Genomic DNA, 16965 nt, shown 5'->3' on the forward strand with positions numbered 1-16965 from the left:
CAAATTCAGTGGTAGATTTCATTGCCTTGGGAACTAATTGGGTTACATTTGTCACTTCTCTGGGTCTTAGAAACACATCTTTCTAAGCATTTGTATTTGATGGAAAGTAGAAAATCATATCCAAATATCCAAAATCTTTCCAAAAGCCTGTGACATCTTAGTTGAAAGTTTAAATGGGCTAAGCAGATAGTGTTGTTACTTTTGGTTTGGTGACTGAACTGTACAAGCCCATCTTTCATTGGAAAAAAAAATACCTCAAGTAGTTCCCTCCATTCCCCCATTAACCATAAGAGATCAGTTTTGATGTAATCTGATGGCACACCTGCTGAAGAATTCAAGAAGCATTCACATCTACATAATGTTACAGCACAGAAAAACTTTATTTATTTATTTATTTATTTATTATATTTATACCCCACCTTTCTCAATTCCTGGGGGGACTCAAGGCACATAGTATTGGTTTTTGTTCTCTTACCCATCTATGTTTAAAAATAGCTTAAGGACATGGCCATTCTATCTGGTGGATTCTGAGAACTGTAGTCCAAAAAAAATAGCATTTACAAGCTGTATTAAAAACTGAAAAATTGGTTATGTGCTGTGAAATGTATGGACAATGTGGCTCCAACATGCATTGGGGATACATTCATAGATTTCACATGGATTCATAAAACCACAAATAATAGTGAATCCTATGAAATGAAGGATTTCTAGCTCATAGCGTTGTGCTGGAGAATCTAGAAAATACCTAGGGAAGAGGGTATATTTGTTGGACATGGATAAATGAAAGCATGGATGCCAGACCTGTGGATATGGGGGTCATAATGTATTCATTTTCAGACAGGATTGATTGACTGATACTTGCCAATAGGCACATCTAGCTATAATCCTTTGCATGTGGTACAGATCCAGGATTCACATTTCAAAGAGTAGTATGCCTTTTTGTCGATAGTAGTACAGCTTATGCTGTAATCTTGGAGATAACTCACAACAGATGGACATTTGTAATGCATGGACTCCAGATGGGTATGAGTGAGTGATCACGGGTAAATGTAACAGAAATGCTTCCCTTAACATGCAGTCATTTCTGTCAGACAGGTTTTTGCACCAAGGTGAGATAACCATATATGAACCAGTTATTGCCTGAAATCTCTGGCTTTATGGACTGGGACTGTAATTCCAGAAGTGAGCAAGATGAATTTGTGACAAATTTCAAAACAGATAGCTCAAGTTGCTATAGGGCCCATAGCTGTAGCTTGGCAACAGTGGTTTACGAGTTATGTAATTTTGAGCAACTGAAGTGTGTATGTTTTTGCAGTGATCTTCTGATTATACTCCCCTGTTCTATGATTTTTCAACTCAGTGGTGCATCTACACTGTAAAATTAATGCAGTTTGACACCAATTTTACTGCCATGACTGAATGCTGTGGGATCATGGGATTTGTAGTGCTATAAGGTTTTTAGTGAGTCCCTCACATATCCAATACCCCATTAGACCCAGGACTTTAATGGTATTTCATTAATTCGGAATAACCGAGGTTATTCCGAATTAATTTGCTTTTATCGGGGCATTGTTTCGATGCCCCTGGTAAAAAAAACAGACAGGAAGATAAAAACCATGACTGGATGGATCCTAAGACCCTCATCACATTGATGAGGTCCCGTGGGGCGATTCACCAGCCTCCGTGGCAAATTGACAGGGCAGCAGGGCAATCCTGGTGCCCGGTTCCCCAACTCACCTCCAGCAACATTTTCCCCTCACATGTGAGGAAGCGTCATCATGCGGCTTCCCCCCTGCTCTGGTCCCCGTTGTTTTCAGTGAAACATGGGAAGTCTCCCATGTTCTGTGCGCAGAGTTTTAGGACACTTGTGGCCCAATTGAGCCATGGAGCCCTGCTGGAATGTTGTGAAATGGGCAGCCTGGGACTCTGTGGCTCAACCAGAGCAAAAGTGTCCTATGACACTACCAAGGACTCGTCTGATGAAGTCCTAAATATTGTACAGCCTCTGGCCCATCAGTCTGAATCACAATTGTGGCATTGGAAGTGGAAGCCCTCTTCCAATTTTCCCATACAACATTTTCCCATTCCATGTTTCCTCAAGGAATTGCTTTTAGTATTATAGAATCATAGAGTTGGAAGAGACCTCACGGGCCATCCAGTCTAACCCCCCTGCCAAAAAGCAGGAAAATCACATTCAAAGCACCCTATCAGATGGCCATCCAGCCTCTGCTTAAAAGCTTCCAAAGAAGGAGCCTCCACCACACCCCAGGGCAGAGAGTCTGCCGAACAACTCTCACAGTGAGGAAGTCCTTCCTAATGTTCAGGTGGAATCTCCTTTCTTCTAGGAAAATGTATGCAGGAATGCATATGATTCCTTAACTTCTTTTCCCAGGGTAACTACAGCTTTCAGGTTTCTCTAGATAAACTAGAAACACACACACATTGGATTTCTTTTAATTCATCCAGTGACTTCCAGTAAATTAACAACACTTTTCATTATTCATCTTCCACAAGCACATGTGCCACGATTCTGTATCTTGTTCTTTAACCTTGAGCATCCTATTAAAAAAAGGACTACAATTCTAGACTTGAAATTTCACATAGTATTAAACTGGAATAGCCTGGAGCAAATTCAGAAGAGTATTTTCTAAAACAAACTTGTTTTTATACTTTTACTTTACATTATCTCTTTTTTCTTTCTACCTTGAGCCTCAACATGTGGATGAAACTGAGCTTGGAAATGGGTTTTTTTGTGGACAAGTCCCAGAAACTGTACTGGCATTGTTTGCAGAGAGGATTGTGGGAGTTATAGTTCAGAAGTTCCAACTTTTCTGAGCACGGACATGAAAGAGTTGGAATTTGTTTTAAATTACAATCTTTGAATTAAAATAAAGAGTTGGCTTCAATCCCCACCCCCTGTTTATTATGAGAAAAGGAGTTATCTGTCATCAGCTAGCTGTCATCTTTCTTAATCATCATATCTTTCTCTACCCCATGCCAGTCTGTGTACAGGTTTGGCATCCCTGTTTTGGAAATTTGAAATCTGCAATCCTCCAAAACCTGAAATTGTCCACATGGGTAACTGACAAGCCTTTGCTCTTAATGGTTCTATGTAAACAAACTTTGTTTCATGCACAAAAACATTAGAGGCATTGTGTATAAAATTACTTTCAGGTTATGTGTATATAGTTAATAGGAAATACAAATGAATTTCATTTTTAGATTTGGGTTCCATCTCATTTCATTATGCACATAAATGCAAATACAGGTACTCAAAAATTCTGAATATTTCAAAACTGTTGGCACCAATCATTTTAAATAACAGATGCTCAAGCTGTATTACGTCTTGGTCACCCTGTGGATATTTCCCTAAAAGCCCATGGACAGGGGCTGACTTGGTGAGCTTTGCTTTTAATCCTTCTCTGCTGGTGATCTAGATTGCCATATAATGCAGTTTGAAACTACCTTATATGGTTAGTGTAGACTCATATAATGCAGTTAAACTGCACTATATGAGTATATACTGACTATATAATGCAGTTTCAGACTACATTATATGGCAATTTAGATCCAGCCTCAGTTTTGAAGAGCTTGGAAACATTGCTTGTGTAGGGTACAACTGTCAGAATCCCTTTGGCCAGCATAATAACGTGATTGTGTTGACTGGGAGACTTTTGAAGTAACAGTCTCCTGAAAACACCTTTCCAAGGGCATCTGTGTTATACTCACTCTCCCTTCTAGGTTTCTTGCCTTTCTAGTTTTCTTTTAGTGTTGCACCTGCCATGTTGTCCATGGCTAGTACAAGTACTTACTGGTACTTGACTATACTGGTAAGATTCACCCTGCCCGGAATCATGGTCATATGGGACAACACATTCATGCCTCAGTGGCATTACCATTCGGTGCCATTGTGATGTGTCTTTATACCCTTTGGGTGTTTTTCAAGGCGGTTACCAAGGTTACTAAGCAGGCTTAGCGAAGGTGTAAAAGCATGTTAAATGTGGGTTGTTTGGCTTTCAGAACACAGAGACTGTGTCAGGGATGCAATTTTGCTAGGGAAGAGGGCCTGCTGTCTTTTCTTTTGCTTGAAGACTATGTGGTTGGGCAGTGCTGGTGCCAGGGCACGGGTATCCTGAATAGGAGGAGGAGATAGTGGCATCTACTCATCCAAGAGCACTCAGAAACTAACATTGGGATTGGGCATTAGTTATATCAATATTTATGGTCTTCACACCGTGCTTCACATGGAGTGTCTGGATATTGCTTTTCCTATAGGGTCATTTCTTTTTAAAAAACATTGTATCGCAGCTATGCATGGCTTACCGTAATTTGTGATTTTTTATTTTTAAAAGCCATCAGGAAGTGGCAATAGGAAGTGAAAAAAATCAACCCCCAAGAAGGGAAATTCAGTCCTGAAATAGTTATTATGGGGGAAAGTGTCTCCACTGAAGCTTTATCAACAATCTTTGTTTCCACTACAAGCCAATTTTTTTCAAAATCCATTATCACAGAGACAGAAAGTGTGGTGAAATCCTTTGAACAACGGCACAGACAGTAAAACAAACACCACAGTGGTGTTGACCTTTCTGTATGCTATCTAAAACTACTGTGTGTGTATATATTAATTTAGCTGGAGTTACATTTTAAAATGTACTTTTATAAATTACATATAAATTCAATTAAAGAACAAACCATAGCTTGTTCATAACAAGTCATAACAAAGATGTAGACTGACTCTACATCTTTTCTCCTTTCTCAAACAGTTGGGAAGTTCTGTTACAGTTTTGTGAATGTACTTTACACTTCTGTGTTTGGTATAAGTGTGACTGTAGTATCTCATTCAGTCAGTTCTAAACTATCCAGTCTATTTTGCCAGGGTTTTTGGATATTTTTTTGCAGTCCTTGTTTAGTTTTTTTTTAATACTTGTTGTCTTAGCGACACTTTAGTAAATTCAGAATTAATCAATAGTGAACACTGTCGACTAAAAAGAAAACTCACATTTTGAAGACAGCCTTGCATGCTAATCTGTCTGGCACTTTGAATGTCAGTTAAAATGACAGGTAGCATAAATGCAAACATTTTTTGTAACTCTTGGCTGAGCTCCACATGTCAGACCAGCTCTGTTTCAGCTCTTACTTTGCCAGCACTAGAAACCAACACAAGTCCGCCTCAGTTTAAACCCTCTAACAGGAGTACAAAGCTGCTTTTCATGTGCATTCCTTTTTGCCTTCTGCTCACAAGCCTCCAATATGGAGAGCAGAGTAGGGAGAGAAAAGGGAGATTATTTTCAGGGGTGCCTCTGGCCTACCACTCTATAGTGCTGTGGTGAAATGTTTTCTTCCCCTCTTGAACTCAAATAGTGTTACTTGACTGGTATTAACTGCTCAGTGGAGGTTTGCAAAATTAAGTATTATTTATTCAGCTTGTAGGGTTATATATGAAAAACCCTTACAGGAAATGTAAGTATTTTGCTTTTGGAGGTGTAGAATTTAGCTATGGTGGGAAGTTGATAGTTACTCACTTTCTTGTTGGTGGCAAGGTATAAGTGAGAAATGGTGGACCTTCAAACTTTAGTCCTTTTTCAAATATAGGAATGTACTCTGAAAACTGCATTTTACTGTATTTTCTTTCTTTCCTACCTACTCCCTCCCATCCCACACACATACAGACCACCACCAACTATTCAGTCTTTGCATTCTTTAAGAGGAACATGCAATCTTTGACCCTCCAAAAGTAGGAGCCTCTGGTGGCCTAGGGGATAAAAACCTTGTGACTTGAAGGTTGGGTTGCTCCGGTTGCTCCTGACACGAAAAAAAAAACCCTCCAAAAGTTGCCGTAACTCCTACCAGTCCTCTTGCCTATAACTAATGGTGAAGAATGGTGGGCATAGTACTCAGCAGTTTATTATGGCCTATGACCAGAATATATGGAAATGGGCACAGGTGCCCGAAAAGGGGAATCGCAGTTCCCATAAAAGTCAGATAAAAGAACAAGTTAAAAGCATGCTATAATAAAAACAAATTAAAAGCAGACTATTAGCAGGGTCAGCTAATAATAAATATCGGTCCACTAAGAGGCTCTGGAGAGGGATAGAGGGAGCATTTGCAGTATTTCAGTTATAACAGATTGCTCTGGCTACAGGCCCTGTGAGGTCAGTCATCGTCCGTCTGATGGAAATTGCTGCTGCACAGAACCTGGCTACACTATAGGTTATTGCAAAACAGGAGTCTGAGAGCAGCAGAGAAGTGTAGTATCTTTCAGTGGGTCCTGGATGTTTTAAAAGCCAAGGAGTGATGAAATTGATTCTAATATCTCTATAAAACATATACTAGAGGAGCACGTGCTCGATTGTTTCGATATGGCCAGACTCACAAGGGCATAGTTCGTTGGTGGGCATAGTAGTAAAATAACATCTACAGAGTCACAGGATGCCCACTTCTTTTTCAAAGGGAGGTGGCAGCAACCTTCAAAATATAACTCTTCTTATTCAGTAGGACAGTCCTCTAGCTTTCCAGCTAAGTAAGCAACAACCTACTTCTAGTCTGTCAACTGCACCCAATATGCAGGACATTGCAGTGGGGGATATTTAGGGTTCTAGATATACCGGTAATATAATGGGAAATTAGGGCAGTAACATCTAGAGCAGTCCTGTACAGCCTGTGGCTCTCCCGGTGTTTTGAACTTCAGCTCCCAGAATTCCTGACTATTGGAAAAGCTGGCTAGGAGTTAAAGTTCCTAAACCTGGAGGGGCCACCATTTGTAGAGGTCTGACCTAGAGCATATTTGTGAACATGGCTGGGGTACATAGCAGCCTTCCTTGTGTTCTGTCTTTGATTTGGCGTATACAAATATGCTACTCTGCATTCATATACCTCATAGCCAAAACCTGCATGGCTTTAAAAATGCAAATTAGGAAAAATGTCTAGTATCAGAGCTTGGAAAGAAAAATAGACAAACAAACAGAAAATGTGTCAGGTTAAGATCAGAGTTAGAGCTATCTTGTGTTCGCTAAAGCATAGGAAATCCTAAATTTTCTAGACATTGTATAGCTAGCAGGTAAACCATATTTGTGGTTACATGCTTTGTTCCGTCCCCCAGGACGATGGTTTGCCTTACCTATTGGTCGTTTGTTTGTTTTCCCTCCTTTACATTTTGTTTCAGCCTCTGGCTGCAAAGGCCCAGGAAAAGTGGCTTGGAGTCTGCAAGAGCTGGCTGCAGTCTTCTTTGCAATGATTGGTCAAAGAGTACAACATCTTAGGACCGCCCTTTTTTACCAGGGTCTAGTCTCCATTTTGGAGCCTCATTTTGGCTATAGTCTTCCAACGTGCTGCAGCTGTGCAAAGCTAACTGGGACAAATCATCCTCAAAACCAGGCCAATCTAAGCCTATCCAAATTAGATAAGTATTGAATTATACTGATCTGGAATAGAAAATCTAGTTAGAGGAGCAAGGTTATTCCGTCGCTTCTAGAACTAATCTTTGCTGTAAAGATAGGGAAGGAAAGAGTTTCTCCTTCTAATATAGACAGCGTGATTAGGGTGTAGTGGTTTTATAATCACCTTTGCCTTCTGGAACCAGGGATAATTCTGTAACTAAAACCTATAGAAATTTGTTTCATTTTCTGTAACCTTAAGATCTGTGCCAAGTTTACAACTTTGTATGAATAAACATCCCTTTTTTTTGAAGTTTTCCAGACTCAGTCGTTCAATATTTTCAGGACAGCTTATAGGGATTTGCAGTTCGCCCGGATAAAGGACGGCACATTTCAGCTTTATAGTTTTTTTTATTGTCTGGCGGACGGCACATGCTTCAAGTTTGTTTTGACTTATGGCAACTTTGTCCTAGGGCTTTCTTCACATTTTTTCAGGGGAGGGTTGTTTTCCATTAGCTTCCTCTGAGACTGAGAGAGTATGACTTGCCCAAGGTCACTCATTGGGTTTCTAATGGCTGAGCCAGGGTTCAAACTTTGGTCTGCCTGAGGGAAATAAAATGTTGGCATTTGTGATTGTCAATGGGAACTATGATCAACAACAAAAATTCAGAATGTGAATACACCTCATTTTATAGGGGAAAATGATCCATTCATTTCATAGGAAAGATAGGTCCTGTTAAAGAGCCAAGAAAATAGCTAAAGAATTATGTGCTGACCTTTGTAAAATAATTCAATGGAAGGGGGCCTTGTCAGTATTGTTTAACGAAAAGAGCTGCCAGAAATTCTCCTTGGCATTCTGGACCCCAGATAGATGTAATGACAGAACCCCTTCTTATAGGCCCTACTTGTGGGACATTACTAAATAAATCACTGGGAGTGGGTCAAAGTCTAATCCTCTTCCTATATGTTCATAGGTTCACACTGCAGAAGCCTGAAGTCAAAATTGTTTTCTTCCTCTCCAGGGCTTTACATTTTAAACTCCCTGCAATGCAGAGTATCTGCCTTCTTACAACATGATGTGCCTGAACATTTTAGCATCTCTTGCCTTCTCCTATCTTTCTTGCTATGTGTTTTAAAAAAACCTTTCCCTCCCTAATCCTGTAGGCTATTTTTTTTAATGAAACAAGAAAATCTGTTTCCCTGTCGTGTTTTGAGCAATGCTTAGGCCTATGGCTGCCAAGCCCAACACATCCCTATGCACCACCTGTCCTTCAGTGCTGTGAGAGGGCAGCTTTTCTAACACTGTTTGTTTTGGGAACTGGACAACTCAGGCAGCTGCAGCCTGCTGGGAGCCCACCTTTCTGATGGAAAATATCATCCTGAATCAAGCCCTCATTGTGAATAAGGGCTTAGAAAGTTTCTCCATGAGGTGGGATTGGAAAGAGGGTTGAGGAATCTGGGCACAACCAACTATTTTACCCAATGCTACATGTACATGCACACTATGTACAATATCCCCTCTGACCAGTCACCTATATTCCAGCAGAACTGGTATCACCAGTTTCCATTCTTTTATCATATACAAATGTTTTGCCAAATGATTATGAGGAAGGGTCAACCTGATGGCTATGCTGATTTGGGGATTCTGGGTATTGTACTCCAAAAAAGCAATTACCTCCCCTTCGACTCTATATCTGTGAGACACTCAAGATGGTTGATATGCTGCAGTTGCTCTGCTGAAGCCACTGAGAGTAATTGCAAGATCTTCTCATTAGAAAATAATGGTACTTGCTGTGTGTAGTTATCCTCTCTGATGCTTGGTTCCTAAAACAGAGAAACTGAGCCACAAGTTGCTGAAGGTGTTAGGGATCAAGTTCCCTTTGTGGGATATAATACTTGTGTGACCTACAGTGTTCTCCTCAGACACCTCAAGATGTGTATATGTGTGATGGATCAACAGCAGTGGCATCTTGTTTAATGTTTCTTTGCCAGGTGGCATCCCCATCTGTCTGAAAGAACTCAAGAGCTGATCAGTAACTAATCACTTCACTTAGGCTAGTAACTTGTCAGGTTGGGCATGAGACTGAGAGTATTTTGTTTCTGGGATTCTGCCCTGGTTTCTGCTAGATGTGTTAAAAAATCCTTCCCATCTCTCTTTTGTCCTTCAGAATGTTCCTTTCAAATTAAAAATTCTTTCTTGATTTTTTTCTGCCCTTCCATTCTGATCCCATTATCTTTTTTTTAACGAGATGCTAAGAACAGAGGATGCTACAACAGTAGCTTCATTTTGTACTTTTAAAACAGAAAACAAAAAGGAGGCAGACAATCCCCAATTGGGTCTTGCTTGTCAAGACAGTCCCTCTTGGGTCTTCCTTCTTCAACATATGCCCTTCACTTATTTTCTCTTTTCTTCATTCCAGACTTTAAACTTCTGTTTAGTTTGTAGTTGCTTTCTTTTTCATTACATTCACTCAGTGTTTGTCTCAACTTCCAGTCCTGACATTGTGCTGATATCTTTCACTCTGTGTTTCTGATTCTTCATCTCATCTTTTCACCTTCCTGTTCATAGCCAGATGTTCCTCCTGCTCCATCTAGTCCTTGTTACTCAATTCTCCCACTTATCTACTGTCTCCTTTTTTGTACTTTGAGGAATCAAAAAATTAACTTTTTCCAAGCGCTGTCCTTGGGGCTGTTCTCAGGGGTTGGTGCTGCTTTCTTTTTATTGGACAACTTCCTATACTTTTTTGGAGTCAAAGTTGGAAAGTGAGATAGAGTTTCTTGGTAACACAGGGGTTTCTAGAGCACATAGTAGAACAGGGGTGGCCAACTTCATGGAGGGTGGGAGTCTCCTCTTCACATATCCTTTCTGTGGGTCCTGACACTGTGATGTCACTTCCAGTCTGTTAGTAATCCCAAATACTGCTGATTCCCACTGAAGCACTCTCCACCCCCCCCCCCCCCCCAAAGCATTTGGGGTCTACATGTGGCCCATAGGCTCATTTTGTCTGCCTGTGTCCTGGAATAATTTTTCAGTGTCAGAATTTGAACATTGGAACATATGTAGTGCTAGGAATAAACAAAAGCAGTTGTCAGTTATCACAGACAAAAAATGAGCACACATACAGGCCCCCAAAAGTCAGCATGGTGCAATGGTAAATGGACTGTGACTCTGGAGACCAGGGTTTGTGTTCTTTCAGCCTTGGAGGAAAACAAAAGCATCCCCCTTCAAACAATCTTGCCAAGAAAATCCCATGACAGGGTTGTATATGCTAGAAACAACTTGAAGGTACACAACCCCCTGGCCCCATAATTTTCTTAGCATTGAGCTGAGGATATACTAATGACTAGAAGTGAGATGTTTCTCCTTTCAGCAGGCCTGGCCACCCCTTCAGCTGTCTGTTCATGCCCCAGTCTACTGTGTCTAGTGAGATTTAATTCAGAGAAGCCCACCAGGTCAGCACCAATGGGACACCACCATGCTGGTGGGCATGGTTGTAACAGTAGTCAAACATTCAAAGGACACGCAGATAGTCAATTCAGATCCTATTTGTGCATATATGTTAAAGGATGCATCATGTTTCCAAATTTTAAGACTGAATAAATAGATTTAACACCCCCCCCCCACACACACACACAGTTTTTAAATTGCCTACCATTGGACCTAGTGCTGTCCTTGGTTTATTCTTTCTTCTTCTTAGCACTGGAATTAACCATCCCAACACTTTGATCTGCTTCAGTATTCATCCTGTGAAATCATTAGATAATGAAACGTGAATTTTGCAGCATCTTAGCTGCTCAATACCATGGGGCTCAAGTATTGCAGTGTCCTTTCAAATAACTGCAGCAGATCATAAGGTTGGGACAGCCAGTTCCAGTAGTGACACTTATTGTTCTGATATGTTGGCACTAAATATCTCGTGCAATAACAAGAGGTTCCTTAAGGTAAAAAATTACTGTTGCCATCAGAAAGTGAATGAATCAAAACTGTATTCTAGAAGTTTCTGTAAGGACAGTGTTTTGGCTACATGGCCTAAAATTAAAACCATTACAAGATGGAAATTTTCGAGGAAGTTTCTCATGCTGAATACCTTTTAAAAAATGTCCTCCAAGCCTTTTGCTTACTTTGGTATTTCTGATACCATACTCCCACTATTGGTTTTACTGAACGTCTTCCACGAAGAAAATGGGTAGATAAGAACTTGTGTTTCTGGTACTTGTTGTTACAGGGCGTTTTGAAACCTAAGATTACATTCATACATTTTATCAGATTTAACTTGCAAAGGAAAATCATTAGGTCAAAGGTGTACTTTTTGCCTTCTAGAGCTCACTGAACATGAAGCTACAAGCTTCTGGTTCCTATTTAATATATTAAGTATTTTTCTTGGTGCTGCATTGACTAACCAAAACTCTTGCTACCTCCTTTTTACTCAAATGCTTTTTAATTATAAAAGATAACACTCTTCTCTTTCCTAAAGGAAAAACCATGACTAGGATGATCTATACATATCTAAGAGCCAAGGTGTTGTAGTGGTTTGAGTGTTGAATTATGAGTGGAGGTAGGGTTGAATCCTCACTGAATCATCTAAGCCTGACTTTGCGCTTTCTCAGCTTCAGAGAAAGACAAATGCAAACCTTCTCTGAACAAATCTTGCCAAGAAAACTCTGTGATGGGGTCACCTTAGGGTCATCATAACTTAGAAATGACTTGAGAGCGCACAACAATATTTTAGGCGATCCCTCATAGTTCGAGGATGATGGTCCTCCCTTTCTTGGAAGATGCCTTTGCGTGATTTTTTTTAATGTGTGGAGGTCGGTGCACGGCCGGTCAACACACAGTCTTCACAGAGTGAGGTTCCAGCAGTGGTGTGATTAACACAATGAGAGTGGCTTCTCAGTCTGTTGCAGCCTTCTTCCGCCTTCACAGCCGTTGTAACATGTACCCTGTTATCCTCCCCTGTGGCCACTCCTGGGAGTGCATGACTCCAGTGGTTGTGCCCTCAGGTTCATTGGAACACGCAAGCCCCCCCTCACCACGTCAAGGTGACAATCCATCGAGGGGGACACAATATAATACATGTCTACCCAGAAGCAAATTCTACTGATTTCAATGGGAATTCTCCCTGTGTAAATGGATATGGGATAACAGCCTTATGCTGTTTTCCCACCCTTAAGTTGAAGCCTGAATCTATTGCCAGAGCATGACTCTCTATCCAGTAAAGTAATTTGATTGATTAGGTTGATTTACTTCACTTTAGTAAACTGAGCTCAACATACCTCTGGCAACATTCTGGGCAACATACCTCACCTGGTAATAAAATCTCTGTGTTCAGCCTTATATTTGCTGCAGGGAAAGTAAATATTCAGAGTGAAAGGGATGGAAATCAAAATTAAAATAATAGCTGTCAGTGAGTCTGCTAGTAAATTGTTTTATAATGTTAGTGAGACTTTACACTGTCAGCACTGAAACTGATTGACAGACCTTCAATAGCCTGCGGATAGACTCTAGTCTGATACTTGATTTGGTGTATCAGAATCTGCTCAGGACATTTATCCTTAATACTTTCAAACATTTTTTGAAAGTACAGAGTTTCTGACCTCTGTGAATGTAGTTGTAATCCGAGAGAAAGCCAGGTTTGCCTTGTTTTCATCTCTCCAAAGACAGGCTTCACCAAGCGCCTGTTTACATTCTGGACTGTAGCTACACAAACTGGAAAGGCACTCAAGATTACCTTGGATTTTATCATTTTGGGAGTTCCTGAAGTAAAATACTGTAGTTCAGAAACGAGTTTTAAAATCCATGTGAAATCCTATACTGACTTTTTAAGAAAACAGAAAATTGAACCACATTGGACTCTTCTATATCTCAGCAACACATCATGGAAAACATGCAATTAACTGGTTCATGGGTTACCATAACCTATGGCAGAGAATAGGAACCAACCTAACGTGAACAACAAAAAGTTTCAGACGACTTAAGTAAAAGTGTTGAGATGGGAGCTGAAAAAAATGAAAAATAACCCACATGGTCATAAGCTATTCTAACCTGTATGTAAATATGAGTTGTGTATGAAGCCTGAGAGCTAGCATAGTATAGTGCAGTGGTTCTCAACCTGTGGGTCCCCAGATGTTTTGGCCTTCAACTCCCAGAAATCTTAACAGCTGGTAAACTGGCTGAGATTTCTGGGAGTTGAAGGCCAAAACACCTAGAGACCCGCAGGTTGAGAACCGCTGGTATAGTGGTTTGAATGTTGGACTGTGACTCTGGAGATAAAGGTTCGAATCTCCATTCTGCTGTGGAATCCACTGAGTAACCTTGAGCAAGTCACAATCTCTTAGCCTTAAAGGAAGAAAAAAGGTAAAAAAAAATCTTTGCACAGATCTTGCCAAGAAAACACCATGAAAAGTTTGGCTCAGGATTGCCATAAATTGGAAATGACTTCAAAGTATGCAGCATCAAGAACAAAGCTTAATGATTTAGAGGTACTGAATCAATCCACAACCAAAACACATTTTGTTCAGTGCATTTCAGTGTACTGTGTTGATCTGTTTGAAAAATATGTGCCCAAATTGCAACTGCCCACATCTCAAACTCCACCTCACCTCATGTGGGCTGTTCTAGGAATAGCAATAAAACATATTTGGTGTGTTAAAACCAAATCCAGTTCTATGTGCCAAAAATGACAGCATGTTAATTTAGTTGGTTATTTGTGCCATTTTAAAAAGCAATGGTGCTTAGATTATCTTGGCAGTGATCCACCAGTACCACCACCATGTTGTTGCATTTTTAGCAGTTCCAAACACTTGCTGACCCCTCCTTCTTTCTTGCTTTCCTAGAGTTCTGAAATCCAAGACGGTGGCTATTTGGACAGTGAAAGTGCATATAGTGAATCAGATCTCTTTCCCGATGAGGAAAACATGACCCTGGCCCAACAAGAAGTCCACCATGAGTCAGATATGGACAGTGCCATTGAAAGTGCCCACAGTTCAGAAGCATCGGATGTGTGCAGCAGAAATGAGGAGAAGGATGCTGGGCTAAGTGGTCTCTTCTTGCCTGGAGAAAAGTAAGTGAAAAGTTTGAGCTGAGAGGCTCTTTCAGATTTTCTTTATTTAAAAACACTATATTCTGTTCTTTCTAGCCTTTCCTCAACCCCCTTGTTCTTCTTCTTCACAGTAGTTAGTGATGGAACTGGTGTCTTCATATCATTGGCTGTCAGTGATGGAACTCTTGCCTTCATATCACTGCTGTCATTGGAGGTGGAAATGTGGAATATCAGGATCACATATTTAGGAATAATGAGAAACAACTTCACATCAATCAGTTTTAGATAATACCTGGTTCCTCTAATGCAGGACTGGTCAACCTATAGTCTTCCAGATGTTGTAGACTTGACACTCCCATCAGTTCTAACATGAGTTTTGATGGGATATGCAATCCAACAACATCTGTAGACCACATGTTTCTCATACCTGCTCTGCAGGAAGCAAAATACTATCAGTATCTTTTCCCTCTCCTCTCCCCACTCAGGTTTGATATAAACAAGCAATAAAGGTCTTAGCTGTCAGGATTGGTTTTACAAAAGGTGTAGGTATATTCTTTTCTGACTCAGCAGATAAGCAGAGCCAAATACAGAAATGAGGAAGCTATATGGATCCCAAGCTGGACAGAAAACAAAGCACGACTAGGTTAGGTGCTGGTTATGATCTTTAAAACCCAATACAGTTCAGGTCCTTGTATAAGCCTGCTCAGGCCTTGCAGAGAGGCCCTTCTCTCAGTTCCACCTCTACTGCCCTTCTTAGTGGCTGCCCCTCAACTCTGGAACTCCTTTCCCAGGGAAGCCAGAATGGCTATCCTTCTGGCAGCAGGCTAAAACCTTTTTATTCAGGCAGGCTTTTAAAGAAGAAGGTTTTAAAGATCCAGTCAGGGGGTACTGTGGTTCTAGCTTTGAATATATTTTTAATCAGTTTTATGGGTTTTAATTGTGAATTTTTAAATACAATTTATATTTAATTATGTTTTAATATTTGTATATTAGTAGATTTTAAATTGTACTAAAATGTTTTTAATGTAAGCTGCTTTGAGTCTCCTTTGTTGAGAAAAAAATGAGGTATAAATAAATAAAATAATAGGTCTAGTCATACAAGGTAAGGTCTTCTGGACTTATTTAGGCTTGGGAAGTACACAGACCATAGAGGACACAAGGGCATGGAGAGATGACTAAGCAAGAAAAACTCAAATTTAGCTGCAAGCTCAAAACTCCCTCACTGCTTTAAGCTGTTCTTGTATCACACTCATAATCAGTTGCCTGTTGCATTTCTGTTCTACTTTTCCTCTAAAGGGGTCAAATGGAGTATATTACTGGGTGAGCAATCTGTGGCCCTCTAGATATTAAGTCTGCATTTTTCATTATTTCTAGATAGTCAGACCAGTTTACTTATACTTGAAAATTTGTTATCCTGGACCCTGATTCTCTTTTCACTTCACAACAAGGTTGCAAAATAGGTTTGATTGATTCAAAGTCATCCAATGTCCTTTGCTGCTAAATGAACAATTGGATTTAGACATTCCAGCCCTGGGGAGAAGGGTCATTTTTCACTCCTCCACACCTCTCTAGTGGGTCTTATCGCTGTTTTATGTGTAATGGGGTTAATTTTTATTGTATTAATTTTACCTCTTTGTATTCTATTGTATTTGTATTGTGTTGCACTGTTGAGTACATCCTGTGACCTGCCCTGAGGCCTTCCAGGGAGATGGTGTCAGCATACAAATAAAGTTCACTATTATTATTGTTGTTGTTATTACTATTATTATTATTATTATTATTATTACAAGAGCGTATTTGCACTACAACAAATATGATTTTAGTTTTAGCTCATTTGGGGGGAATGTTGTAGGGGAAGGAAAGGCAAAACACCACATTTTGGGGGTGGTTTACAGGCATAGTCATCATCATCATAATCTGCCATTTATTTTTCAATTTGAGGAGACTGGTTGTCAAAGATAGCTTGAGGGCAGCATATGATTTGTCAGCTGCTCTTCCCTGTTTTTGCTCTAAACATTACTCAGTTTTGGCCTTCTTGTACAAAAGTGTGTTTCCTTCTCTTCATTTCTTTAAGGAGCAGATACATAATGTTCATGTCTCCATCTAATATCGCTGGCCTTGTGCAGTTCTGAACTAGTTTGTACCAACATGACTTGTTAAAACTAGAATTATCTTTTTAAATTATGAGATCAGATTTTGCAAGTTCCTCTTAATCTCTTTAGCTGGGCTTTGTACAGAGTGATGTGAACTTTCCCGTGAAGGTATAAATGGGGAAGGACTTCATCTGTCAATGGAAGGGTGGATCTAGTCTCTCTAGAAAAAGAGCCTGGGAGCAGCCACCCAGGAGACCATCTCCCATATTTCCATGTTTATGTGTCACACAAACATAAAGAGCCTTTTCAATGCAAAGGAGAACCATCTTCTGATAAAATGGAACTAGTATGCATTACTTTTGTCATTTGCTTATAAGGTGAGCGAAGCCACTGAGTGTCCAGCAGCTACTCCCATGCCCATCCCATGTGTCACTCAAGTCTCACCTCTGATTTGTAGTG

At 40.2% G+C, this 16965-nt stretch overlaps 1 protein-coding gene across 4 annotated transcripts in view; it reads left to right on the plus strand.

Annotated features, from left to right (window-relative positions):
* Positions 1 to 16965, plus strand: part of rab11fip4 (RAB11 family interacting protein 4) — a 254293-nt gene that overhangs the window by 192967 nt on the left and 44361 nt on the right. For all 4 annotated transcript variants that reach the window (XM_062971001.1, XM_008114380.3, XM_062971002.1 and 1 more), the window contains one exon: positions 14208 to 14434. In XM_062971001.1, coding sequence (XP_062827071.1) covers positions 14208 to 14434 — 227 coding nt within the window. The remainder of the gene's footprint in view (positions 1 to 14207; positions 14435 to 16965) is intronic.

The sequence above is a fragment of the Anolis carolinensis genome, chromosome 2, assembly GCF_035594765.1.
Source record: "Anolis carolinensis isolate JA03-04 chromosome 2, rAnoCar3.1.pri, whole genome shotgun sequence".
In the NCBI taxonomy this organism is placed as follows: Eukaryota; Metazoa; Chordata; class Lepidosauria; order Squamata; family Dactyloidae; genus Anolis; species Anolis carolinensis.